General features: G+C 41.4%; 2 protein-coding genes across 6 annotated transcripts in view; one reads left to right on the forward strand and one right to left on the reverse strand.

Annotated features, from left to right (window-relative positions):
• The window catches only part of NOC3L (NOC3 like DNA replication regulator), a 104,979-nt gene extending 85,589 nt beyond the window's left edge, over nucleotides 1-19,390 (forward strand). Inside the window, exons 19-21 of the mRNA XM_040362146.1 lie at nucleotides 11,213-11,310; nucleotides 12,636-12,720; nucleotides 18,963-19,390. Coding sequence (XP_040218080.1) covers nucleotides 11,213-11,310; nucleotides 12,636-12,720; nucleotides 18,963-19,115 — 336 coding nt within the window. The 3' untranslated portion in view covers nucleotides 19,116-19,390. The remainder of the gene's footprint in view (nucleotides 1-11,212; nucleotides 11,311-12,635; nucleotides 12,721-18,962) is intronic.
• Nucleotides 19,391-21,205: 1,815 nt separating this feature from the next.
• The window catches only part of PLCE1 (phospholipase C epsilon 1), a 509,323-nt gene continuing 502,769 nt past the window's right edge, over nucleotides 21,206-27,759 (reverse strand). For 3 of the 5 annotated variants that reach the window (XM_040362142.1, XM_040362141.1, XM_040362144.1), the window contains one exon: nucleotides 21,206-23,535. In XM_040362142.1, the coding sequence (XP_040218076.1) occupies nucleotides 23,387-23,535 (149 nt within the window). In that variant the 3' untranslated portion in view covers nucleotides 21,206-23,386. The remainder of the gene's footprint in view (nucleotides 23,536-27,759) is intronic. The other 2 variants (XM_040362145.1, XM_040362143.1) reach the window with 1 other exon arrangement.

Consider the following 27,759-nt stretch of genomic DNA (forward strand, 5'->3'; position numbering starts at 1 on the left):
CCACAGCAGTTTGATCTGAGGGAAATCCTGAAAACATGACCTGTTGGTGCGCCCCGAGGACTGGAGTTGAGAAACACTGCTGTAGACCACAAACTATTACTGACTCGGCTAGCGGACGTAGCCAAAGTCGCAGAAGGTGATCTATCTTGGTTCTCCTTTTTTTTGGAAAACCGATCACAAACGGTGAAATTGGGACCTTTCACTTCCGAGAAACGCACGTTATCGCACGGAGTCCCTCAAGGATCGCCTCTATCGCCAGTGCTGTTTAACATCTATCTTCGGCCTCTTTTTAAAATCATTAGCTTTATCACTCATATGCAGACGACACGCAACTGTATTTCCGCATTTGCAACAAAAAGGATCACCATCTCAATCTAGAGACATGCCTCTCTTTGATAGAGAACTGGATGACAAAGAGTTATCTTACACTCAACGGAGCGAAAACAGAACTTCTCCTGTTTCACGCTAAGCGTATGAATCAACCTGCAACAACTTGGTTGCCCCCGCCCATTCTGGGCAAAATCATCACCCCTAGCGCCAAAGTCAAAAGTCTCGGGGTCATCTTCGACTCCTACATGACAATGGACGCACAAATAGGGTCAGTGGTCAGCGGATCTCACCATCTGCTGCGCCTACTACGCAAACTCACTCCTTTTATTCCCAAAGAAGACATTGCGACCGTGGTGGGAGCGATTGTAAACTCCAGATTGGATTATGCAAACACCCTCTACCTCGGTCTCCCAAAGTACCAAATCGCTCGTCTGCAAGTCGTTCAAAATACGGCCGCCAGACTAGTGACTGGGAAAAAACCTTGGGAATCAATCTCGCCTTCACCGAGAGCCCTTCACTGGTTGCCAGTAAAAGACAGAATTGCTTTTAAAGCACTCTGTCTAACTCATAGATGTATCTATGGGAATGCTCTCATTATCTATGCGAAAAAATAAAAGCTCATAATCCCAATCGCGTTCTGCGATCCACCAATCAAAACCTGCTCCAAATCCCAAAAGCCAATTACAAGTCCAAAGGAGAAAAAAGATTCGCTGTCCAAGGTCCCAGACTATGGAACGCTTTACCAACCAGCATTCGGTTGGAGGAAAACCACTTAGCATTCAGGAGAAAGATCAAAACTCATCTCTTCTGATACCAAAAGAGACAGGAACAACAAGCGCCCAGAGGCGATTTAGTTTGCATGTGCCGCGCTATACAAGTTCTTCATTCATTCATTCATTTCAATTAAAGAGGCAGCCGAGAAAACAGGCGTTTCTCCTGTATGTTTGTTGGTGCTCGTCCCGCCCCCTCAATGGCTGCAGATGGGCATGAATTGGGCTGCATTCATGGCCATGGGGCGGGTGCTGCATTCATGGCACTTGTGAGGCTGCAGATGGACACAGCCACAAAGGCAAGATAATTCTTGTTGGGCAGTGTATTAGTGCTCGGACGAACACACTTGGACCAAATTTTAATGGTTTAAAGAATGTCAGGCAAAATGGTCGGCCCTCAAGCATGTTCACTTCATCAAATCTGGCCCTCTTTGAAAAAAGTTTGGACACCCCTGATTTACACAGTGTAGTATGGCTTGGTAGAACAGAGGGTCTGGCAGTAATCAACCACTTTTATTAATTTGTTGAACCTCCTTTGGCAACAATGACTTCAGGCAAGTGCTTTTGGTAGCTCTGGATAAGATTTGCACAACATTTGACCATTCCTCTTTACAAAACTGCTTCAGATGTCTGGTATGAACGGCTAGCTTGAGGTCATTCCACAGCCTCTCTATGGATTTAAGGTCACAGATCTAACTGAGACACTTTTCTGAAGTCACAATAATAGACAAACCATGTGCCGATAGACAAACACAATGTGCTTACGCTGATAAAACACAAACCATTCTAATTTCTTCTGTCCTTATTGAACACATCCATTAAACCAGGGGTCGTCAACCCCCGGGCCGCGGCCCACTACCGGGCCGTAGCACCTCTACAGCCGGGCCGCAGCGGGCAGCATGACATTTTAAGGCGGCAGGTGAGAGCCCGGTGGATCTGACAGGTGGGCTGCGAGCGGATGAGAGAAGCGCGCTACGAGCAGAGATGACATCTCTCTCCGCCCCCACCTAACATCACTGCTCTTCCTCTACAGCGTGCGGAATGTCGTAGGTGCGGCGGGGAGCAAAGAGATGACATCATCTCTCTCCGCCCGCCTAGCATCAGCGCTCTTCCGCCTTCACAGCATTTTGAATGTCGGAGGTGCGGTGAGGAGCAGAGAGGTTACATCTATCACCACCCGCCCTGCATCTTCACTCTGCCGCCCTCACTCAAAGACCACTGAACCAGTGCCACAAATGCAGTGACAATCCACACCTGGTGGCACTGGCAGGTGATGTGGCATTCCTTATCTGGTGGCACTGGCAGGTGATGTGGCATTCCTTATCTGGTGGCACTGGCAGGTGATGTGGCATTCCTTATCTGGTGGCACTGGCAGGTGATGTGGCATTCCTTATCTGGTGGCACTGGCAGGTGATGTGGCATTCCTTATCTGCTGGCACTGGCAGGTGACATGGCAAGTGGCATTTCTCATCTGGTGGCATTGGCAGGTGATGTGGCATTTCTCATCTGGTGGCCTTGAAAGATAATGTGGCCAATGGCATTCCTCATCTGGTGGCACAGGCAGGTGACGTGACATTCCTCATCTGGTGGCACAGGCAGGTGACGTGACATTCCTCATCTGGTGGCACAGGCAGGTGATGTGGCAAGTGACATTTCTCATTTGGTGGCAGGCGACGTGTAAAGTGACACGCTCATGGCTCCCACTGATTCTGCATTATGGTGAGTTGAACTATTTCATTTATATTACAATGTACTATAAGAAATAATGCACTTCAATCATTCTGACACCATACCAACCATGGTGCTGTGATGATTGAAGCGCCAACAGCAGAACACCAGCTATTGCCCGCGAAAAATCGCTTACCCCTTGCATATGCGTACAATTTTCTGAAGTCACAATAATAGACAAACCATGTGCCGATAGACAAACACAATGTGCTTACGCTGATAAAACACAAACCATTCTAATTTCTTGTGTCCTTATTGAACACATCCATTAAACCAGGGGTCGTCAACTACCGGGCCGTAGCGCCTCTACAGCCGGGCCGCAGCATGACATTTTAAGGCGGCAGGTGAGAGCCCGGTGGATCTGACAGGTGGGCTGCTGGCGGATGAGAGAAGCGCACTACGAGCAGAGATGACATCTCCCTCCGCCCCCACCTAACATCACTGCTCTTCCTCTACAGCGTGTGGAATGTCGTAGGTGCGGCGGGGAGCAGAAAGATGACATCATCTCTCTCCGCCCGCCTAGCATCAGCGCTCTTCTGCCCTCACAGCATTTTGAATGTCGGAGGTGCGGTGAGGAGCAGAGAGGTTACATCTATCACCGCCCGCCCTGCTTCTCCACGCTCCCGCCCTCACTCAAAGACCACTGAACCAGTGCCACAAATGCAGTGACAATCCACACCTGGTGGCACTGGCAGGTGATGTGGCAAGTGGCATTCCTTATCTGGTGGCACTGGCAGGTGATGTGGCATTCCTTATCTGGTGGCACTGGCAGGTGACGTGGCAAGTGGCAATCTCATCTGGTGGCCTTGAAAGGTAATGTGGCAAGTGGCATTCCTCATCTGGTGGCACAGGCAGCTGACGTGACATTCCTCATCTGGTGGCACAGGCAGCTGACGTGACATTCCTCATCTGGTGGCACAGGCAGCTGACGTGACATTCCTCATCTGGTGGCACAGGCAGCTGACGTGACATTCCTCATCTGGTGGCACAGGCAGGTGATGTGGCATTCCTCATCTGGTGGCACAGGCAGGTGACGTGGCATTCCTCATCTGGTGGCACAGGCAGGTGACGTGGCAAGTGGCATTCCTCATCTGGTGGCAGGCAGTGGACGTGGCATTTCTCATCTGGTGGCACAGGCAGGTGACGTGGCATTTCTCATCTGGTGGCACAGGCAGGTGACGTGGCATTTCTCATCTGGTGGCACTGGCAGGTGACGTGGCAAGTGACATTTCTCATCTGGTGGCAGGCGACGTGTAAAGTGACACGCTCATGGCTCCCACTGATTCTGCATTATGGTGAGTTGAACTATTTCATTTATATTACAATGTACTATAAGAAATAATGCGCTTCAATCATTCTGACACCATACCAACCATGGTGCTGTGATAATTAAAGCGCCAACAGCAGAACACCAGCTATTGCCCGCGAAAAATCGCTTACCCCCCGCATGTGCGTACAGCCCCTCGCTGGGCCTTGGCACAATTTTTTTCCATGCAGCCGGTCCCCGGTGCCAAAAAGGTTGGGGACCACTGCATTAAACCCTTGCCTACCGCCTACCTACAGTCATTTTTCTGTGAGTGGGATGGCACATGTGTGCACAATCATGTACGTCGGTGTGCCTGCTCCAGGTTAGGAGCGCGTTGCCCAACGAACCCTGCGATTTGGGGCTCCAGCAATAATGGTTATAATTGTGAAGTAAGTATGCAAATGGGGAGGGGGTGGGGGAGAGTGGGCTAGGTTAGCACAGCGTGGATGGGATACATTTTTTTTGAGCATTTAGCCTTTAAAATTAAATGAAGGAAACTGGAAGTACTCCTATTAATCTTTTAAGGAAGGAATACAAATTGCCCTCTGTGGAATCTCTCTCCCTCTCTCCATACACATATATATTCTGAGGGGCGTGCAAAAGCCACTGAAATGTCCAACAGCTGTTGAGGATCATCAGCAACCGAGTATCTGAAATATTGAGACTAGGCTATAGTACATGTCAGTTGTCTGGTATACTAGCCATAAGCATATATTCTTGTTGGACCTGACTTATCTGATCTGCACGCACTTACCTGCTATGTACAATCCTCACTCATCCTTGAGTTTAATTTGTACTTTGTGTGGCTTCTTGACTTCTGAATGAAGTAGGAAAAAAAATAAAAGTGAAATGGCATGTGACGATGATGGCTTTGTGTGAAATGTATAACCCCTACAAAGATTAATGTCTAACATCTAGAATCGTTCCCAAAAAGTCAGTTTTTATCTCGTGTCCTGCAGTTTTAGATTGAACAGCAAATGTGTTCAGATGAAACTCCTGATAACAGAAATTTATTATGTGAGAATGATGTGTTTATTCAGAGTAGAAGCAGTCTCTAGGGCCAACACATGCTAAACACGCTGTCTACTGAAGCTGACTAAGGGCATCCTAAATATATATTTGTTATTTAAAAAAAAAAAAAAGTTTAAAATAAGAAGTCCAGCCTGAGCTTGTTTGGCTGGGCTTCACCTATGGGTCACAGGAGTGCAATTCGTTTTGCACTTCTGTGACCTGTTTTCAGTAGAGAGTGTTCTGAAATCCGCTCTGACTTCACTGGCATCAGTCCAGGCACCGCTTCAGCACGACAAAGTCTAGATCCGCCAGGTGTCTGGACTGATACCGTCTCCGCTTCTCAGCCAGCCCCAGAGACAGCCATTCCCCACCCCTCCACAGCTCAGCACTCCAGTGAGCGCGGGGGAGGGGAGCTGCTTATTGACAGCAGCTCTTTGCTCGGGGAGGTGTGAGAACTGAGCCATCGGTGGAATTCCATCACTCACTCAAGTTCTCGGTGCAGAGGCGGCAGGGGACAGATGCAGCATCCACCTATGAAACTGGGAAAAAAAACATACTTCTCTTTTCATTTAAATTAGGGACACAGGAATTCTGGAATTCTAAAACAGTTTACTTCATACTGCCGCCCCCAAGAGGTTGGGACAGTGATGAACAGAAAAACTGTTAGCCAGCCCCCATATACCTTTACCCATCACGCTTTAATGTTTGAGCAAGCAGTGTATAAGACACACACACCACAAAAGTGAGTACACTCCTCACATTTTTGTAAACTTTTTTTTTTTATTATCTTTTCATGTGACAACACTGAAAAAACTACTTTGCTACAATGTAAAGTAGTGAGTGTACAGCTTGTATAACAGTGTAAGTTTGTTGTCCCCTCAAAATAACTCAACACACAGCCATTAATGTCTAAACCGCTGGCAACAAAAGGGAGTACACCCCTAAGTGAAAATTATTTTTCACCACTGCCTTAACCCTCTTGGGCATTGAGTTCACCAGAGCTTCACAGTTTGCCACTGGAGTCCTTTTCCACTCCTCCATGACGACATCACAGAGCTAGTGGATGTTGGAGACCCTTGCGCTTCTCCACCTTCCGTTTGAGGATGCCCCACAAATTCTCAATAGGGTTTAGGTCTGGGGACATGCTTGGCCAGTCCATCACCTTTACCCTCAGCTTCTTTAGCAAGGCAGTGGTACTCTTGGAGTTGTGTTTGGGGTCGTTATGTTGGAATACTGCCCTGCGGCCCAGTTTCCGAAGGGAGGGAGATCATGCTTTGCTTTAGTATGTCACAGTACATGTTTGCATTCATGGTTCCCTCATTGAACTGTAGCTCCCCCATTTAACTGTAGCTCCCCAGTGCCAGTAGCACTCATGCAACCCCAGACCATGACACTCCCATCACCATGCTACACTGTAGGCAAGACACAATTGTCTTTGTACTCCTCACCTGGTTGCTGCCACACACGCTTGACACCATCTGCACAAAATAAGTTTATCTTGGTCTCATCAGAACATGGTTCCAGTAATCCATGTCCTTAGTCTGCTTGTCTTCAGCAACTGTTTGCGTTCTTCCTTGTGCATCATCTTTAGAAGAGGCTTCCTTCTGGGAGGATAGCCATGCAGACCAATTTGTTGCAGTGTGCTGCGTATGGTCTGAGCATTGACAGGCTGACCCCCCACCCCTTCAACCTCTGCAGCAATGCTGGCAGCACTCATACGTGTATTTCTCCAAGACCACCTCTGGATATGACGCTGAGCACGTGCACTTAACTTCTTTGGTTGACCATGGTGAGGCCTGTTCTGAGTGGAACCTGTCCTGTTAAACCACTGTATGGTCCTGGCCACCATGCTGCAGTTTAGTTTCGGGGTCTTGGCAATCTCCTTATAGCCTAGGCCAGTGATGGCAACCTTGGCACCCCAGGTGTTTTGTAACTACATTTCCCATGATGCTTAACTACACTGCAGAGTGCATGAGCATCATGGGGAATGTAGTTTCAAAACATCTGGGGTGCCAATGTTCGCCATCACTGGCCTAGGCCATCTTTATTTTCTTTTACCATGAGGTGCCATGTTGAACTTCTAGTGACCAGTATGAGAGAGTGAGAGCAATAACACCAAATGTAACACTCCTGCTCCCCATTCACACTTGAGACCTTGTAACACTAACGAGTCGCATGACACAGGTGAGGGGGGAAAAAGGGCTAATTGGGACCAATTTGAACATTTTCACTTAGGGGTGTACTCACTCTTGTTTCCAGCGGTTTAGACATTAATAGCTATGTGAGTTGTTTTGAGTGGACAGCAAATTTACACTGTTATACAAGCTGTACACTCACTATTTTTAAAATATTTACAAAAATGTGAGAGGTGTACTCGCTTTTGTTAAATACTGTGTGTGTGTGTGTGTACACATACACACACTATATATAATTACCAAAAGTATTGGGATGCCTGCTTTTTATAATTTTCTACACTTTTATATCATCTAATTTTACCAATCTAAGCATTGTCATCTTATATTCTCTATCTCCTACCTGGTTCATTACTTCATTGTGAATTGTCTTTTCCTTCTCTGCCTCTAACTCCCTTCTCACTACCACCCCCCTCCCTCCCGGAAAAAAAAAAGCAAAGAGAAGGGTGAAATCGGGAAAACCTCCCTCCCCATATCCCCCCTCCGGTCCAACTCAATTTTCCTCTTATCCCCTCCCTATACCTCATGTAGGGCGCCCATATCGTCCGGTACCTCTCATCTTGATCTTTCATTGTCATAGTAAGATTCTCCATTTGTTGAATTTCTGCGATTCTGGAGAACTACTGTGTACTAGATGGGGGGCCTCTCCTTTTTCACAGGACATGGATACACGACCTAGCGGCTGTGAGAAGATGTCTGAGCAGTGAGTTTTTTTATATTTTTCCTTTGATATAGGGATATCGAGTAATAGAATGGCTTCCGGTCTGTCGTCTAGAGACACTCCTGTTATTGTTTTAGTAGTTTCTATCACCGTTCTCCAGAACTCCTTAATTTTCTCACACTCCCAGAAAATATGTATTAACGTGCACCTCCAACATACATCTGTCGTCTGTGGGTACATTTGATGTAGTACAGACGGTGTTCTGTACCATCTAGTTAGAATTTTATGCCCTCTTGGTATCTGCTCGCTACTGAGGCCTTGTGGTTAAATCCCAGAATCCTGTCTCTCTGCTCTTGAGAGAATATTCTCCCCAAGTCTCTCTCCCATGCCTGCAGGATTGTAAGTTCTTGTGGTGTTTCTGAATTAGTGTCCCATAGAAATATGATAACGAGTGTCTGAGAGGATTCCCCTTCAGGCACATCTGCTCAAATCTTGACAATGGTCTGATTTCTGTGTATACTTTGGCCTTTGTTCATATGAACGCTTCTATTTGCATAATTCAGAGAAAATCTAGTTCTGGTGCTACCTCTCTTTCAATCTCTCTTTTTGTCATTGATCAGTTTTCTCTTGAAAAATAAACCACTCTACTGATACCTCTTTGTCGTATAGCCACAAATTTTCCATCTGTCAGCCCTGGCTGGAATGTCATGGTACCCAGAATTAGTATCATCGGGCTCGAAAAAATATTGACATTTCTTGGAAAATCTTTTTAGTTATTCGTACATGTCGTCGGATGTTTCTTTATTTCTGGCGACGTTTCCGGAATCCAAATCCGTCGCTCGTGCCAACTTTAGCCAAGGTTTCTTATTGAGCCCACACCACTTCATTACCCAATCCCTTTTGCTTTTACACACCTATGAACTTTAACGGCATCCCAGTTTTAGTCTGTAGTGTTCAATATTGAGTTGGCCCACCCTTTGCAGCTAGAACAGCTTCAACTCTTCTGGGAAGGCTGTCCACAAAGTTTAGGAGTGTGTCTCTGGGAATGTTTGACCATTCTTCCAGAAGAGCATTTGTTAGGTCATGTGGACGAGAAGGCCTGGCTCGCAGTCTCTGCTCCAATTCATCCCAAAGGTGTTCTATCGGGTTGATATCGGTACTTTGTGCAGGCCAGTCAAGTGCCTCCACCTCAAACTCACTCATCTATCTTTACGGACCTTGGTTTGTGCACTGGTTCAAATCATTTGGTGGAAGGGGATTATGGTGTTTTTGTTTTTTTCCAGGGGTTGAGAACTCTTAAGGCGTCGGCATACCGAGACATTTTGGACATTTTCATGCTCCCAAATTTCTGGGAACAGTTTGGGGATGACTGCACACCAGTGCACAAAGCAAGATCCAAGAACTTGACTGGCCTGCAATTGTATATATTGATAGCCAGATTCACAGAGACTTATGCCGACGTATCTACTGATATGCCGTCGTAAGTCTGAATGTGCGCAGTCGTATCTATACGCTGATTCTTAAAATCGGATACGCCTGAATTTTGCCAAGATACGACCGACGTAAGTCTCCTATGCCGTCGTATCTTGGGTGCATATTTACGCTGGCTGCTAGGGGCGCTTACGTTGATTTACGCGCCGAATATGTAAATGAGCAAGATGCGCCGATTCACGAACGAACGTACGTACGTACGTACGCCCGTCGCAGTAAGCTACGCCGTTTACGTAAGGCGTACGTCCGGCGTATAGTTATTCCACCAAAAAGGAGGCGCAGCCCATGCAAAGGTATGGATGTCGGAACAGCCGTCGGTTTTTACGTCGTTTGCGTAAGTCGTACGTGAATGGGGCTGTGCATTGAGCCGACGTATCTTAGGGCGTAAATTTGACGTGATTCTGATCATGCGCCGTTCGAACGGGAATTCGTTTACATGGGGTCACGGCTAATTTAAATACAACACGCTCACTACCTTCATAATTTGAATTAGGCGGGCTTACGCCGTCCCATTTACTATACGCCGACTTAACTTAGGGAGCAAGTGTTTTGTGAATACTGTACTCTCTCTGTGCGAGGGTAGCGCATCTCATATTTCACTTTTCTCATTTCAGTTTGTGGTATATTGTTTAAGCTGCCCATGTGGTTTTTCTCTGTCAGTAGGATAAGAGTTCTGTGTGCCAGGTTTGGGGAGCATAGAAGGTTTCTAGAAGTTTGACATCACACAAGACTTTCCTTTAGCTGTCTATTTCAAAATAACATACCAGGTACCTAGATGGATGAACAAACAGCCCCCTACTTGAGGAAAAGGTGTCCAACCTCCTAGGGCACTCGAAAAAAAACTGAGGCATGAGTAGAGGGGTTTTTCTGTTTGCCTGTGTTCCAACCTCCTGTAAGGGGGCAGCATAACCTATTTTAGAATTCCTGTGTGCCCAAGGCCAGCTGTACATTGTTCGAATCTCGAGCTTTGAGCCATTAGTGGGCAGGCTGCACGTACCAAGTTGATCAACTTTGGTACAAGCAGCCTGCTGACTTTTGCTTATGATCATTGTAAGCCACTGCTATAACTGCCAGCATTAATCATGGTCTTCTCTTGGCCGGAAGGCCTTCCCCCGCCTGGAGAAGACAATGGTATGGCAGGAGGGATTCCCCTGTCAATACTGCCATGGTTGCAGGAACAAAATTAGCTCTGTGTATGGCTGGCCTTTTAAAGGGGTTGTAAAGGAAAAACATGTATTTCATAATAAGCATCCTTTACCTGCAGACATTCCTCTTTTCACTTCCTCATTGTTCGTTTTTGCTCAATTTCTTCTCTGTTCTGTTCACTTCCTGCTTGTCTGATTTTACTGACCACCGTGAAGGGAGGCTTTACTGCGATGGTCGGTAACGTGCTCGCCCCCTCCTGGGAACTACATCTGTGCGGCAGGATGCTCTCTACGTGTTAGAGACTTCAAGGAGGTGTGAATTGCTGGGCGTGCCGCAGTTCATACTGGAAAATGTAGTTCTTACGAGCGCCGTGAATGAAAGAACAGAAACTATAACGCCGGAGGTGATATAGATGAAGGCATTTAATAGGTATTTACTTGTTTTTTTAACAGAATCATTACACTATTCTGTCTGTCTACCTTGCAGACATTAATTTTAGGCAAAAACAACTCCTTTAATGGAAGATAAGAAAATGTACTTTTTATAAGCTAACAAAAATATATTTTTATATTTTTAGAGGCATTTCCATCCTGTTGTTCGGATATTCGCAGCTCACCTTTGTGCTGGGGCTCCATCAGAAGGTTCAGCAGCTCTGGGTCAGTCCTATAGCCGCAGGTAAGGTTTCTTACATTGGGAATGGTTCAGCATTGTAGTTCTACCAATCGGTTCTGCCTACAACAACGATCATGGACACCCTTTAGTGCAGGGATATGCAATTAGTAGACCTCCAGCTGTTGCAAAAAAGTCCCATCATGCCTCTGCCTCTGGGTGTCATGCTTGTGGCTGTCAGTCTTGCTAAGCCTCATGGGACTTGTAGTTCTGCAACAGCTGGAGGTCCGCTAATTGCTTACCCCTGCAAAGTTTAGTATGAAATGTATTAATCAAAAAACAGTGTTTTCAGATTCAGTGTATTTCTAGTATTGCGCTCCGTTTTTTTTTTGTTTTTTTTCAGGAGTACATTTTTAGGTGGTCACCTACTAGGTGTTGAACCAGCAAAATCTTAAAAACACCAAAAGGAAGTATAGGAGGGAGCGTAGCCCAACCTGCAGAATTCATAAATGCTAATTTAAGTTTTGTCACATGCTGCCAATCCTGATAAAAATAGAGTATGCTTTTATTTGGCCTTTTAAAATGACAAAATGGTAAAGTAGTATGCAAAACCGATCCAGCTCTGGCACCATAGATCTCAGCAGTATTATAATTGATCTGTTTCAGCTTCATGAAGGGGAAAAGGGGTTGTCTTCTATCCAGCAAGATAAATAATAGTAAATATACAATAAATTAAAATTCCCAGATCCCATGGGCATGTTGTAGATGACATTTGCGTAAGTTGCATGATCACCAATCACACACAAGTAATGCCTTTCAGAATTATAGAATTGGCACCATCGTAGTAATTCTGGTCTGTACACCATCACTATACACAGACAGTTTAACGTGTGTGCACTATAATGCAACAGTTGAAGTTCTTCTAAACTGGATGTTTAACTTTTAATTTGATCTTTACCATTCTGTTGCCTTATCTAAACATCCCAGTGGTCTTTTCAAAATGTGTACAATACATTTGAACTGAATTTAAAAGAACAACCTTATCAGGTGTGAAACAGACCAAAACACTTCTCTATTAGATGTTGTATGCCCTGTGTGGGCAGAACCGTGTATTCCCTCTTAAAACCAATAAGATGACCGGAACAGAAACAGACCAATAAAATCCTTCTGGCATGATGTGGGCGAGGGGTCCCAGCATTGAAGTGGTTGAACTAATGTCATTCCAGACTTTTCTTATTTTGCCAATGTTGCATACATGTTGGTTCATGTGGAAAAGTAAGGAAACCTGCAGATCAGAGCTTGTGTTTTAAGTATTGATGTAGCCTTAATTTTTAACAAAAACACTTGTTTTATGCATTATTCTTCACTTATATGTATTTAATATTTTGTAGGTCTGCCACCGAATTATTTAATGATTACAGTATAAATGGTATGACCTTCAATCCTCCAGTTCCTGAATCGATGCCCAAGATAAAGGTATTTGTCTAACAGTTACTGTACTTGACTTTTAATGTTTCATAGTACGCAATTCACAGCATGTGTGGTTCTAGTGAAACACTATGGCTTATCAGTGACCACGTTGGACAGCCTTTATCACTCTCTAGAGCAGTGGTGGTCAACTTATTAAATACAGAGGGCCACAAGTGCAGCCCCCCTACATGTGAAAAGGGCCATACAATAGCATTGTACTTAAGGTGGTAGTAAACTTTGCTAACAATTTTAAAAATAGGCTCTCTACAGTGTTGCGCCACAATGTTAGTATGCACCACATACTAGCATATTATGGCAGACTTGTCTGTCAGTGGAGCCCTCCAGCGGGACGCTGTCTCCACTCCAGGCGCTTCCATCTGCAACCGTTCTTCCTTCTGGGTTTGTGCTGTCTGGCTTATTGTACTGTAAATGCAGATTGGCTCATGCTGATGTTAATATTTACTAAACTATGCAAGTTTAGAGAATTATTCACTGTACCTATAGGTAAGACTTTGTATAAGGTACAGTTGAAAAATATTGCGTTTACTACTGCTTTAAAGATAGGTGTTAGTGCAGTAACCACTTTCCTCATACCCATAGTAGTTTTATTGTGGGCGAGTGGTAGCTCCAAACCAGGCTATGTACCTGTTTGTTGCCCACCGCATGGTAGTGTGCAAAGCATGTTAGGAGCTGCAAACGTGTTCTCACCCTGCAGAATATTTATCCTACTCTGTACAACAACTTCCTAATGTAAAAGATCATACAAGGAGGGCGCACACTTGGTGCGTTACTGAACGTTTATTGTATAAAACAAAACATATAGTCAAATGCATACTCGCAGATATAAATGTACACATCGTAACACTGCGTTGGCAAACTGATGCATTTTGGGGGACACATCAACCGAAACACGTCAGATTGCCAGCGCAGTGTTACGATGTGTTTGGCCATGCTATTCCAGCACTGGATTGAGATTTGGTGTCATACAACGCCTTTATACATTTATTTTTGTGAGTATTCATTTGGCTGTATGTTTTGTTTCGTACAATAAACCTTAAGTAATGCACTAGGTAGATGCGCCCTCCTATGTGCGCCTTTTTTTTATTTTTTATAGTTGTCCAGTAGATTCTCAATCTGAGGACATCTTCGTTGAAGCGTACCTGAAGGAGGATGTTCTATTGCTTTTGATGATCCACTGCACAAGTAGACTCTGAGGCAGAACTCTGTGCACTGGAAGTGTTTGTGTTTTTTGTATAATGTCCTTCGTACCTTGACCAATTATCCAGGACAACTTGTCATTTTGCATAAATGTTAACATTGCATTTTCTGCTAGAAAATGTAAACTCCCAAACAAGTATATATTTTCTGAAAGCAAAGGACCTGTAGAAAAAAAGGGTTGCAGTTATTTTTTAATTTGCATATTTGTGCAACTGCTTATGAAATAAATCCTTTCCATAAAAAAATACACTAAAATAAATTGTAATGCACACAAACAAAATAGAATACCCATTTTTTTTATAAAATGGGGTTACATTGAGCTGTTAAGTTTTTTAAATGGTGCATACGCAATGTTTTATAAAGCACTTTGCAGGTTAGCAATAAAAGATAATTGAATGATGGCCTAGAATTATTGCTCCCACTCTGTTGTACACTGTGATACCTCAGCTGCTTGACAGAACAGTAAAATAGGAGGATCTTTAACCACTTGCTGACCAACATACATATATAAAACCTCCTGTCAGCGAGTGTTTATTACAAGATTGTGACTAAAGCTGCAGCCATGATCCTTGGAACAGGTTTTGTGTTTTTTCAGTCAGTGATCAGCTGTTTTGTAAAAGTAATCCCAAGTGGCTTTTCACTTCTATGGAGGTTTTCAGGCTCTCCCATTCCTCCGGGAAGCCCCGCACTGCTGAAAAGAATCCAGGATCCCTTTAAATAGAGGAGATGGAAGAACATATGTTCTGCCATATCCTTTGTGACAAATCAACCTGTAGTGACGTAAAGTGATATTTCCCTGTGCATACACACAAATGCCAATGTGCATAGATCTGACACACATTTAAACAGTGATTGCACCACACATGTGAGGTTGTGTTGTGAACATCAGAGCGTAAAAGCAGCAATTCTAGGGGCTAGAATTCACAACTCTAAACCTGTAAAAGTTTTTTTTTTTTTTTTTAAAGCATAACCTAAGGACAATTTTAGGTACTGTAGTTGCAATTTCATGGGTGTGCACAATTTTAACCTCTTTACCACCGGGCTAATTTTTCAGATTCGGTGTTTACGAGACTAAAACATTTTTTTTTTGCTAGAAAATTACTTAAAACCCCCAAACATTATATATATTTTTTTCTAACACCCTAGAGAATAAAATGGCAGTCATTGCAATACTTTTTGTCACACCGTATTTGTGCAGTGGTCTTACAAGCGCACTTTTTTTTAATTAAAAAAATAAGACAACAATAAATTTTGCCCAATTTTTTTTATATATTGTGAAAGATAATGTTACGCCGAGTAAAATGATACCCAACATGTCACGCTTAAAAATTGCGCCCGCTCGTGGCATGACGTCAAACTTTTACCCTTAAAATCTCGAAAGTGACGTTAACATTTTTTTACAGGTTGCATTTTTTTAGTTACAGAGGAGGTCTAGGGCTAGAATTATTGCTCTCGCTCTAACGATCGCGGCGATACCTCACTTGTGTGGTTTGAACACAGTTTTCATATGTGGGCGCTACTCGCGTATGCGTTCGCTTCTGTGCGCGAGCTCGTCGGGACGGGGCGCCTTAAAAACCATTTTCTTATTTATTTTTATTTAGTTTATAATTTTTTACACTGAAATAAAAAAAAAATGATCACTTTTATTCCTATTACAAGGAATGTAAACATCCATTGTAATAGAAAAAAGCATGACAGGTCCTCTTAAATATGAGATCTGGGGTCAAAAAGACCTCACATCTCATAGTTAGACTTAAATGCAAAAAAAAAAAAAATTGAAACTGTAATTTTTTCAAATGACAAAAAAAAAAAAAAGTTTCTTTAAGACGCTGGGCGGGACTGACGTTTTGACTTCACTTCCGCCCAGCAGAGCTATGGGGATGGGGGGGCGATTTTTCCCTCACTCGCATCCCCAGTCAGCTGCCGAACGGACCCGATCGCCTCCGCCGCTACCGACGGCTCCGGTGCGGCGGGGGGGCGGAGACCGCCGTTATCGTGTACAGGACCGCCCACTGAAGAGATGGATATCTCGGTTGTGGCAGCAGCTGCTGCCGTTATCGAGCTATCCATCTTTAAAAAGAGGAAGTCTTTTTACCATGGGGCGGTGGTCAAGAGGTTAAATTGCTCCAATCAGCAGCATCTTTTATATTTGACCAAAAATCGGGTGTTTTGTGTATGTAAAATTGATTTTGGTGCATTTTGTTCCTGAAAATTTACTTTTTATAAAATGGCTGTGCAAATATTATGTGACACAAAAAAATTCAGCCATTTTATTCTCTAGAGCCTATACTTTCAGAAAATGATAATGTTCAAGAATTCTAAATAATGTTTTGGCAAAAAAATGCTAATTTTAACATGATTAAAACATTGTCCCACACAGCAAGTGGTCAAGTCATCTCCAGCCCAGTGAGTGCAGCTCATCTGGAAAAATTCTCACCGTCTTCCCCACTTCTCTGGCATTGTTTACTTCTTCATTCTTTGTGATTTTTTTAAATTACAAGTGGATATTATTTTAATATTAATTCAGAAGTGTTTGTAATGAAAAAAAAAAATCTTTTTTTTTTTTATTGTGTTTGAATGTTACTGCCAAATGTACATTGGGGAAAATAACTATTTGATCCCATGCAGATTTTGTAAGTTTGCCTACTTACAAAGAAATGAAGAGTCTACAATTGTTATCATAGGTGTATTTTTTATATGATCAAGACAGAATATCAACCACAAATCCTGAAAAACGCATTATACAAATGTTATAAATTGAGTTGCATTTCAGTGAGTAAAAATTAGCATTTGATCCCCAAGCAAAAACATGGCTTAGTACTTGAAGAAATCCTTGTTGGCAAGCACAAAGGTAAGACTTTTCTTGTAGTTACCAGGTTTACACACATCTCAGGAGGGATTTTGGTCCACTCTTCTTTACAGATCTTCTCTAAATCCTTAAAGCGGGGGTTCACCCCCCAAAAAAAAATTAACATTACATTCAGCCGAGTTGTCCTAATGACAATCGGCTGTTGTTTTTTTAATTTTATCCCCGTACATACCGTATTTTCACCGCCGCTTCCGGGTATGTCTTCTGCGGGACTGGGCATTCCTAATTGATTGACAGGCTTCATACCGTCGCATACAGCGTGTCACGAGTTGCCGAAAGAAGCCAGACTGCGAGTTGGCTCTATACGGCGCCTGCGCACCGACGTTCGGCTTCTTTCGGCATTTTGTGACACGCAGTATGCGACAGTCGGAAGCCTGTCAATCAATTAGGAATGCCCAGTCCCGCAGAAGACATACCCGGAAGCGGCGGTGAAAATAAGGTATGTACGGGGATAAAATAATAAAAAAAAAAAACAGCCGATTGTCATTAGGACAACTCGGCTGAATGTAATGTTACATTTTTTTTGGGGGGGGTAAACCCCCGCTTTAAGGTTTCTTGGCTGTCACTTGGCAACTGGGAAGTTTTTATCTCCCTCCATAAATTTTCTGGAGACTGGCTAGGCCATTCCATGACCTTAATGTGCTTCTTACCTGAGCCACTCCTTTGTTGCCTTCTGGCTGAGGGAAGAAGCTTCCCATCCAAGATTTTACAATACATGGCCCCTCAATGCGGCAAAGTCGGGCTGTAGCTTTAGCAAAGAAATGGCTCCAAAGCATAATGTTTCCACCTCTCTGCTTGACTGTGTAGGGATGTTCTTGGGTCATAGTCAGCATTTTTCTTCCTCCAAACACGGCGAGTGGTGTTAATGCCAAAGTGCTCAATTTTGGTCTCATCTGACCACAGCACTTTCTCCCAATTTTTCTCTGAATCATTTAGATGTTCATTGGAAAACTTCAGACAGGCCTGTACATGTGCCTTCTTGAAGACGGGGACCTTGCGGGTGGTGCAGGATTTCAATCAATGGGGACGTATTGTATTGCCAATGGTTTTTGACTGTAGTCCCAAATGCCTTAAGATCATTCACAAGCTCCTCCCATGTGCTTCTGGGCTGATCCCTCACTTTTTTCTCATAATCATCCTTACCCCATGAGGCAAAATCTTGCATGGAGCTCCAGATCGAGGGCGATCGTTGGTTATTTTGCATTTTTTCTATTTGAAAATAATCGCTCCCAACAGTTCTCTCCTCCTCCTCACCAAGCTTCTTGCTGATGGTCTTGTAGCCCATTGAAGCCTTGTGCAGGTCTACAATCTTGTCCCCGATGTCCTTTGACAGCTCTTTGGTCTTTCCCATGATGGTGACGTTTTGAATGGAAGAAAGATTCTGTGGACATGTGTATTTTATACACATAACAAGTTGTTGTTAGGACCACCTTCTTAAATTGACAGGACTAATCTGTATACCACATACTATATAGCCAGAATTATTGTTGGTTGGTAGGGGATCAAATACTTTTTACTCACTGAACTGAAACAATTTTGTAGGTGGGCAAACACAAAATATGCAGGGGATCAAATAATTTTCCCCACTGTATTTTTGGCAGTAACATTCAATCAGATTTTTCATTACACAACACTTCTGAATCGCTATTAAAATAATATCCGCTTGCAGTTTGAAAATCACAATGAATGTAGAAGTAAACACAAAAATAATGCCACAGTGCCGATAAGTGGGGAAGAAGGTAAGCATTTTTTTTAGATGAGCTGCACTCACTGGGCGGGGGATAACTTGACCCCTTGCTGTGTGGCACAATTTTTTAATCATGTTAAAATTAGATTTTTTTTTTGCCAAACATCTATTTTCTGAAAGTAGAGAATAAAATGGTGGCTGACATTTTTTATATTGCATGATATTTGCTCAGCCATTTTTCAAAAGCGAATTTTCTGACACAAAATACTCTAAAAACCAATTTTGGTGCACACAATGGCTATAAAAAAAATATTTTTCTGTGTAGTAATTGTTGAGTGGATGTGCAGATGACATTCCTGGAACTCGCCTTAGAAGCTCTTCGGGCAATTTAAATCTGTGTGCTCTAACTTATAACCTCCTCCCCTTTTTTTTCATAAAGGAAATTTCAATTTGTCTGTGGTTTTTATGTTGCAGGGTAAAGGTAGAACATATGAAATGAACAAGGACCTACAAGAGCTAATTGAGAAGCATCTCAGTAAAGCATCTTCAGTACAGCTAAATTATGTGCCTGTAGTAAAAAAAGCAGAGCACATGGTTGGTCAGAAATGTGAAGCAGAAGATTCCTAGACCAGTTGGATCTTCTATAGACTGCTGCTCGAGTAATTTAATCCTAGTTGGAACTCCCAGGTGCATGCTCATTCAGCACGTTTTGACACATTCATCTTGCAAGCAGAATGAGAGTTTCCTGCTTTATCTTAAACGTTTTGGTGCATCTATCATCAGTTCGCACTGAAAGGACTTTGACATTTATCAACAGTATCAAAAATGTTGTTTTGGATTGTGCCTTTCATTGTACATAACTGCAGATGTGAGCAATTTCAATAAATATTCTGTATTTTTTAGCTTGTTTGTTTTTAAACTGGTATCATTTACTACAGAGTCATGAATTCTAAATCAAGCAAACCTTTTTATTTTCAACATATACAAATACAATTTTCAAGTCTGTATACATAAAAGTAGTCAAACAATTTACAAAAACCAACACATTGCTAACTGGCACAGAAAGTCAAAATATATATTCCAATCACTTCAAGACATAAACCATCACAGAAAAATGCAATAAGCCCCGGTTCACACTTCAGAATTCAAGGTTGCATGACAAATCGCTCGTATGTAAGCTGCAATGAAGTTACACAGGGATGTTAGATTCAAAGTCACAGCCATGTGAACCCAGGCTTACTAGGAACACTGGAATATCTGATTAAGCAGTGCTATTGTGGATAAGCTCCAATTGCTTGTGATATCAGTGATTTAAAGACATTAACATTTTAGTAAATGAGGGTTACTAATTGCCCTGATGTCTGAGGCCAGGTTCACACTGGTACGACAAACGCTCCGACATTGGGAGCTCATGATGTGTGAAAATCAATGTTTTCCTATGAGCCGTCTTAACTGGTCCGACTTTGAAAATGCACCCTGTACTACTTTGATCCGACTTCAATGATATTCAATGGGCTGAAGTAGGATCCTTGTCCTTGCCATCTGACTTTTGACATCCGACATAGTGATTACAGCATCAGTAAAAATAATTTATCTTGCACTGTGACTATCACAAAGTTGGATCAAAGTAGTATCCTGTTCATGAAAGTCGGATGGATGTAGGACTCATGTCACAGAGCAAAGTAGGATGAAAGTCGTGTCGTATCAGTGTGAACCCAGCCTGAAGGCCCGTACACACAATAAGAAAATCGGATGGAAACATTTGTACGACAATCTGAAGATTTTCGAATTGTTGGTACGGTGCTTTCGACAGACTATTTGCTTTTTCTCGTCGGACAAAAGCTAGATGTGAAGACTATAAAAAGTTTTTCTACGAAAAAGAAAAAAATCACAAGAGCAAGACTACGCATGCTCAAACAAAAGAATACATACAAAACTATTCAACACATTACGTCACTTCTGACATTGTACTCTGTCGTACAGAAATTTTTGTATTGTGAGTAACCTTTTCACTTTTGTCATAAGACTAGCATGCCACAAAAAATAGATGTTCGCTCGTCCGAAAATCTAAGCGTGTGTACAAGGCCTAAAAGGTATGACGTGAAGACCACTTGCCTCAAAAGCAATTACAAATGTAATTTACTTTTGAAACTCCTATTCACCAACCACAGGCATCTTGTCTCTAATGAGCTAAGTGAGGGGGGTAATAAATAAAATACAATTTACCCTTGGCCTCCACCTAAAAATAAAAGATTTGTATTGGAAAAAAATCACAACACAGGAGACTGTATTGAGAGAACAATACAAGCTGCTATTACCTCTCTCCTGAAAATTCTTTAATTTAGACTTCACTTTCTTCATGCTCTGGAGTTGGTACTCTGCAAAATACAGCCACAGGTACCTTGCATTTTTAAGAGCTCAGCATTCGTAGCCTCAATGTAATCATATTCTGTGTGAGTTTTGCCATTCATAAATTAAGTGAAATTTTTACCCTACTTAACCCCTTAAGGGGGAAGGAAATTATCTCCATTATGTATGTAATTGTTTTTTTTAGTTTTTGTCTTTTAATTGGCTAACAAAGTCAAATGCTGCACTTTGCCACCTGTTTTATAAATAGACCAGACATTGTAGAAGTGTATTAAAGTTCCTCATCCAGGAGTATATTGTGCTAAACACAAACGTGCCTTTTGGATGATTTTGATACTGAATAAAAAAAATTAACTAACACAATCCATTTGTTCTGTAGTAATGTCTTAAATACTGAACTACATTTACAAACAAGTGAAAGAAATCCCAGAAGCCCAAATCAGTCTGACTGCTCAGGAATGATGCCACTAAACTCCATTCCCTCAGTTTTACTTATTTTGTCCTAGGACAATGAACCAACAAAATAAAGGTTCTCTTAGCATTACTAAAAAACATAACTAAACGTAATGTCGTTGGTCAATAACCTTGTTCAGAAAACTCTACTATCAAAGTACAAATTGGGCATAATCGAGGGGGAGGGAAACAAAAAAATGAATGTAAAAAGGCCCATGATCAAATACCAGATGCCATCAAATAAGCCTGGTCTGTCCACGTTCTCTGGAATTGCTAAGCCATAATAAACAAATCAATGGCCAGATAGGTCTTAAATAGTATAAAAACACTCGGCATACTGAATAGTTTATCATTTCAACTGTATAACCTTTACTTGAAGTGTTTAGGTTAATAATAGGCAGACATGCCTTGTTTTATGTTCAGTAAAAAATAAATATAAATAGTTATAAAATCTGCTGACAGCTAAAATGTATACTAGAATAGTATTCGCAAATTAAAGTAACAACTGTTTCCAAAATAAAATGATACAATACAGTCATAAAGAACTTTACCTCAAAAGGTAGCATGATCGCAGCAAATACCCTAGTCACACTTACTTCACACGCATCCTGCTGCTCATTACAGTATTGATAATACAGAATCACATGAAGCATCCAATATCTCCGAACAGCTGTGATTTGCCTCTCTAATCCACTTCTTTTCAGCCTCTTTGCTGTAAATGCTAATGAAGATGTAGAGGACATCACAACTACCTTAGCACTGCAGTGAAAAAGGGGTAAATGTGGAAATAAAGCCCATCGTGATAGCTGTTCAATCACCAATTCCCTTTGATAAGCAGAGAAAGAAACAAAATTTACACATTCCCTCCTAAGGGACTGCAGTTTAAATAAAAGTATACAATAGAATTAAATGACATTTAAAACACAAACATTCAGTTGTGGTAATTGGTGGTCTTGGAAAGCAGTGATTATAAACCAAGTATTTTGGTTAGACATTAACAAGTGTGTGAAACCTGAACAGTTGTCTACCACTTTTATATATTTTTTTTTAAATATATTGTTTCTGTGTTACACAATTGTGTGTGACGAAGTTGCAGATCACATTATAGACAAATCACATAATAACTTACATATAAAAAATGTTCTGCATCCCCATATAGGAAGATGTAGTCCATGGCAGGAAAACACAAGGTTTATAGACTGTGGTACATAAAGTAACTATGTAGGTCCTTCACATGTACAAAATCCCTAAAGTTTGAAAAAGATTAACAATGTACATAGGGGTATTACATTAACTACATTCTTATCATCGTAAACAAATAATGTGTACTTTCATGGTACATTTAAAAAAAAAAGTGTTCAATGCTTTTATGTACTAACGGAATAAGGTGCTAGGTATCAAAACATGAATTGGTAAAATCTCAATGCTAAACCAGTAAACACTTCAGGACCAAACGGCAGTCATAAAAGCATGTTGCGTGTCAGTGGTCTAAAAGTTACATGTGACATTACAATGCTTCAATAAATATAAAGACGCATTCCACAAAACTCATAAAGAATAAGCTACTTAACACACTGGAGGGGAGCTGCTTAAATCGCACATATTCTGTTTACAAGCATCATAATCTGTTCATAACATCAGTGTTTTATGTCGCAGCATGTGCTATTTTATATGTTTACAAAAGAAAAGTGAAAACTCTGTAGAAAACTAGTGAAACTCCTGCAGTGTATACACATAAGACAGAGTACCGTGCTGCTCCTGCCATTTCCATCAGTAACCCCAGATATCACTGGGGTTTATTTCAGTGTAAGAAGCAAAAAACGTCATCTTAATCAGCGCCTGTACATGACATTGTAGCAGAGCGAAGAAACATGTTGTAGTCCTCTGCAAACCTGACAGTCGTCTCTCCTTGGTAAATATTTCAGCCACAAGACTAGGAAGCCTACCACCTTACCCTTCTGCATTAACCAGGTTCACCGAAAATCGGCCACTATCCAGTTCTCCTCAATAGAGATCCATTGTAATGCCCTTTTTCGGAAATAACTTCATGTGAAATCCAGAAGAACTGTCAGTTTGCATCATTTTGGCAGTTTCCAATTCTTAAGAAGCTGATAGTACCATGTTGCATTTGGCTTCCTACAGCAGGATGGGTGTCTGTAGACATTTCTGTTATCTGCTGAATTACGGTAGTCGTTCCTTCTCTGCAATCCATTGCACATACAGTCATCTGCAATATATATTGACATACTTGAAACCTATTATAGTTAAAATAATGCAGATTTGACAACAGGAAGATAAAAAAAATGTTGCCAGTGGGGACACAGACAACAATAAATTCACACAGCCTTGTTCCCTACTCAAACTAAAAACATTTTGAGCTACAGTTTCTCTTTCATCTATCTAATATTTAATTGGTATCCTGTTTTTGATATTGCTTACCTTGGATAAGCTTTTCTTTCTACCCCAAATGTTTTGATAATTGTAATTTCTACCTGACAGGCTTCAGGAGACAAGGTGGTAGAAGTAATGCACAGGGTTTTTGTTTGGCAGATCGCTCACCAAGAATGAGTGGTACACAGAGATCCTTGTACAACAATCTGGGGCTCTATGACGTTTTATTTCTGGTTTCTCAACTTAAACAAATGATGTGCTATGCAGACGGTGCTCCCTCTTTCTAATGATGGCCACTACTGATTTGTTTTGTTGCATGATGTACCATTTTTTCAGTCGGTTGTTGGCTGTTTTATAAAAGGGATTGGATTAGATGGCTGTCACTTTTAAAGCACTATGTAGGGTGGTTGCAAAGCTCACCCGTTCCTCTGGGGAGCCCGAGACCATAGTAAAGGGAAAGGATGGCTTCACACAGAGGAGAGGAAGGAACATCCGTTCTTAGGTCTCCCGTGTGACAAATTAACCACTTCCATACCCAGGCACTTCCTGCCCAGGACCATTTTTAGCTTTTAACGCTGTCGCATTTTGAATGACAATTGCGCGGTCATGCAACACTGTACCCAAACAAAATTTTTATCATTTTCTTCCCACAAATGGAGCTTTATTTTGGTGGTATTTGATCACCTCTGCTTTTTTTTTTTTGTGTGTGTTTTGCACTGTAAACGAAAAAAGACCAACAATTTAAAAACAACTGATGGGCACTGATAAGTAGCTACTGACAGGCATTACTGATGTGGCACTTTTTTGGGCACTGATCGAATTCCTGGAGCCTCTGGTCCACTTCATTGCCAGACAGCACTTGGAGATTCTCTCTGGCAGATATGTGCCATAACAATAAATTAAAATGCATGGAATCCCAGATGATTCCACAAATTATTGGTTCATCCTCGGGCTTGCTTTACATCTCTCCATTGCCCATTTTTCTGAAGGGGAGTGTTCAGATGGGAGAAACATTACACGTTAAGTTGAGATTGAAACAAGTATGTAGGAATGTCAGAATTTGCCATCAACATTTTGGCTGCCCAGGTGGCTCACTAAGACATCTAACAGTATGTGCAGGCACCGCTGCTTGCTTTTATTTCTTAGTGTCAGCTTGGCGTGTATTTACAGGAAAAGGGTACCATTAAATATGACACTTTGCAATGGGCTGCTTAAGTGTACACCCTTCTTGGTAAAAATTAGCATTACATTTTCACATGTGTTACAGTAATCTATAATCTAATCTATAATGTCATATCATTCTCTTCAAGAATTTTACATTAAAGTGGTCTATGATCTATCTGAATTGGGGATTTTTTAAAACCAAAATAATTAAGTTCTTCTAAAAGCCTGCCCCTATGCATTACCAGTCTATGACTATCTGTACCAAATCTATCCCTTTGCAAATGCACAAGCTGTGTGTATATATATATATATATATATATATATATATAAAATCTCCTGTTTTAATTAGATAGCCACATTGATTCTTATATTTACTTATTTATATTTCAGTACCAATAATAGTGTAGTTATAACAGAATAAGTAACACAACCAGTTAAAAAAAAAAAAACATGCGAGGTAAAGCCACCATGCACCATGACCAAAAAACACCTTGTCAAAACGACATGCTTGCATAATACCCAAGTCACTGTCAAGCTGATACATGGTAATGTATGGGTTTATTACATTTTTAAATAGAGTTGGTAAGGATTGTGTCTTTAAAATATAGGACTTCTGACACTGAGAAAAGTGAGGGAGAATCTCAACCACAGTAAATATACCTTTATCTAGAGTGTAAAAAATTAGGACCCCTGTCCAGTTTTAACATTCTGTGTTTCAGGGTGGGATGGGGTATTACTGCAAAAGGGAAGTGATGGCAGTATAATCAACAAGAATACACATAATGAATAATAAAACAATAAAGAAGTTCTAACCCATTCATTCTCTCTAAAATTGATTATGGGTTTGACCTTTAAGCTTATATGTCAAAGCAAGGGTACCATGATATATATATATATATATATATATATATATATATATATATATATATATATATATATATATATATATATATATACATATATACACACACACACACACACACACACACACACACACACACACACACACACAGTGCCTTGTGAAAGTATTCGGCCCCCTTGAACTTTGCGACCTTTTGCCACATTTCAGGCTTCAAACATAAAGATATAAAACTGTAATTTTTTTTGAAGAATCAACAAGTGGGACACAATCATGAAGTGAAACAAAATTTATTGGATATTTCAAACTTTTTTAACAAATAAACTGAAAAATTGGGCGTGCAAAATTATTCAGCCCCTTTACTTTCAGTGCAGCAAACTCTCTCCAGAAGTTCAGTGAGGATCTCTGAATGATCCAATGTTGACCTAAATAACTAATGATGATAAATAAAATCCACCTGTGTGTAATCAAGTCTCTGTATAAATGCACCTGCACTGTGATAGTCTCAGAGGTCCATTTAAAGCGCAGAGAGCATCATGAAGAACAAGGAACACACCAGGCAGGTCCGAGATACTGTTGTGGAGAAGTTTAAAGTCCGATTTGGATACAAAAAGATTTCCCAAGCTTTAAACATCCCAAGGAGCACTGTGCAAGCGATAATATTAAAAAGGAAGGAGTATCAGACCACTGCAAATCTACAAAGACCTGGCCGTCCCTAAACTTTCAGCTCATACAAGGAGAAGACTGATCAGAGATGCAGCCAAGAGGCCCATGATCACTCTGGATGAACTGCAGAGATTTACAGCTGAGGTGGGAGACTCTGTCCATAGGACAACAATCAGTCGTATACTGCACAAATCTGGCCTTTATGGAAGAGTGGCAAGAAGAAAGCCATTTCTTAAAGATATCCATAAAAAGTGTCATTTAAAGTTTGCCAAAAGCCACCTGGGAGACACACCAAACATGTGGTAGAAGGTGCTCTGGTCAGATGAAACCAAAATCGAACTTTTTGGCAACAATGCAAAACGTTATGTTTGGCGTAAAAGCAACACAGCTCATCACTCTGAACACACCATCCCCCACTGTCAAACATGATGGTGGTGGCAGCATCATGGTTTGGGCCTGCTTTTCTTCAGCAGGGACAGGGAAGATGGTTAAAATTGATGGGAAGATGGATGGAGCCAAATACAGGACCATTCTGGAAGAAAACCTGATGGAGTCTGCAAAAGACCTGAGACTGGGACAGAGATTTGTCTTCCAACAAGACAATGATCCAAAACATAAAACAAAATCTACAATGGAATGGTTCACAAATAAACATATCCAGGTGTTAGAATGGCCAAGTCAAAGTCCAGACCTGAATCCAATCGAGAATCTGTGGAAAGAACTGAAAACTGCTGTTCACAAACTCTCTCCATCCAACCTCACTGAGCTCGAGCGGTTTTGCAAGGAGGAATGGGCAAAAATTTCAGTCTCTCGATGTGCAAAACTGATAAAGACATACCCCAAGCGACTTACAGCTGTAATCACAGCAAAAGGTGGCGCTACAAAGTATTAATTTAAGGGGGCTGAATAATTTTGCACGCCCAATGTTTTAGTTTTTTATTTGTAAAAAAAGTTTGAAATATCCAATAAATTTCATTCCACTTCATGATTGTTTCCCACTTGTTGTTGATTCTTCAAAAAAAATTACAGTTTTATATCTTTATGTTTGAAGCCTGAAATGTGGCAAAGGGTCGCAAAGTTCAAGGGGGCCGAATACTTTCGCAAGGCACTGTGTGTATATATATGTATATATAAGCGATTATAGCAGATAGTTTAGGCAGATTTTTTTTTCCATTTGTAACATTAAGCATTATGCTTTAAACACTTATTTCTAAAATCTTGGGGGAAGGAACATATAGAAAAATGTTAGTCAGACTAACCAGAACAGTCACTTAATTGATTTTATTTCCTAAACCATTCTAGAAAAAAAAAAAAAGAGATGATTGTTTGCTACTGGCTGTTTTAAATTGGTGTCCAATTGTCTCTATGACT

The sequence above is a fragment of the Rana temporaria genome, chromosome 8 (assembly GCF_905171775.1).
Source record: "Rana temporaria chromosome 8, aRanTem1.1, whole genome shotgun sequence".
Taxonomy (NCBI): Eukaryota; Metazoa; Chordata; class Amphibia; order Anura; family Ranidae; genus Rana; species Rana temporaria.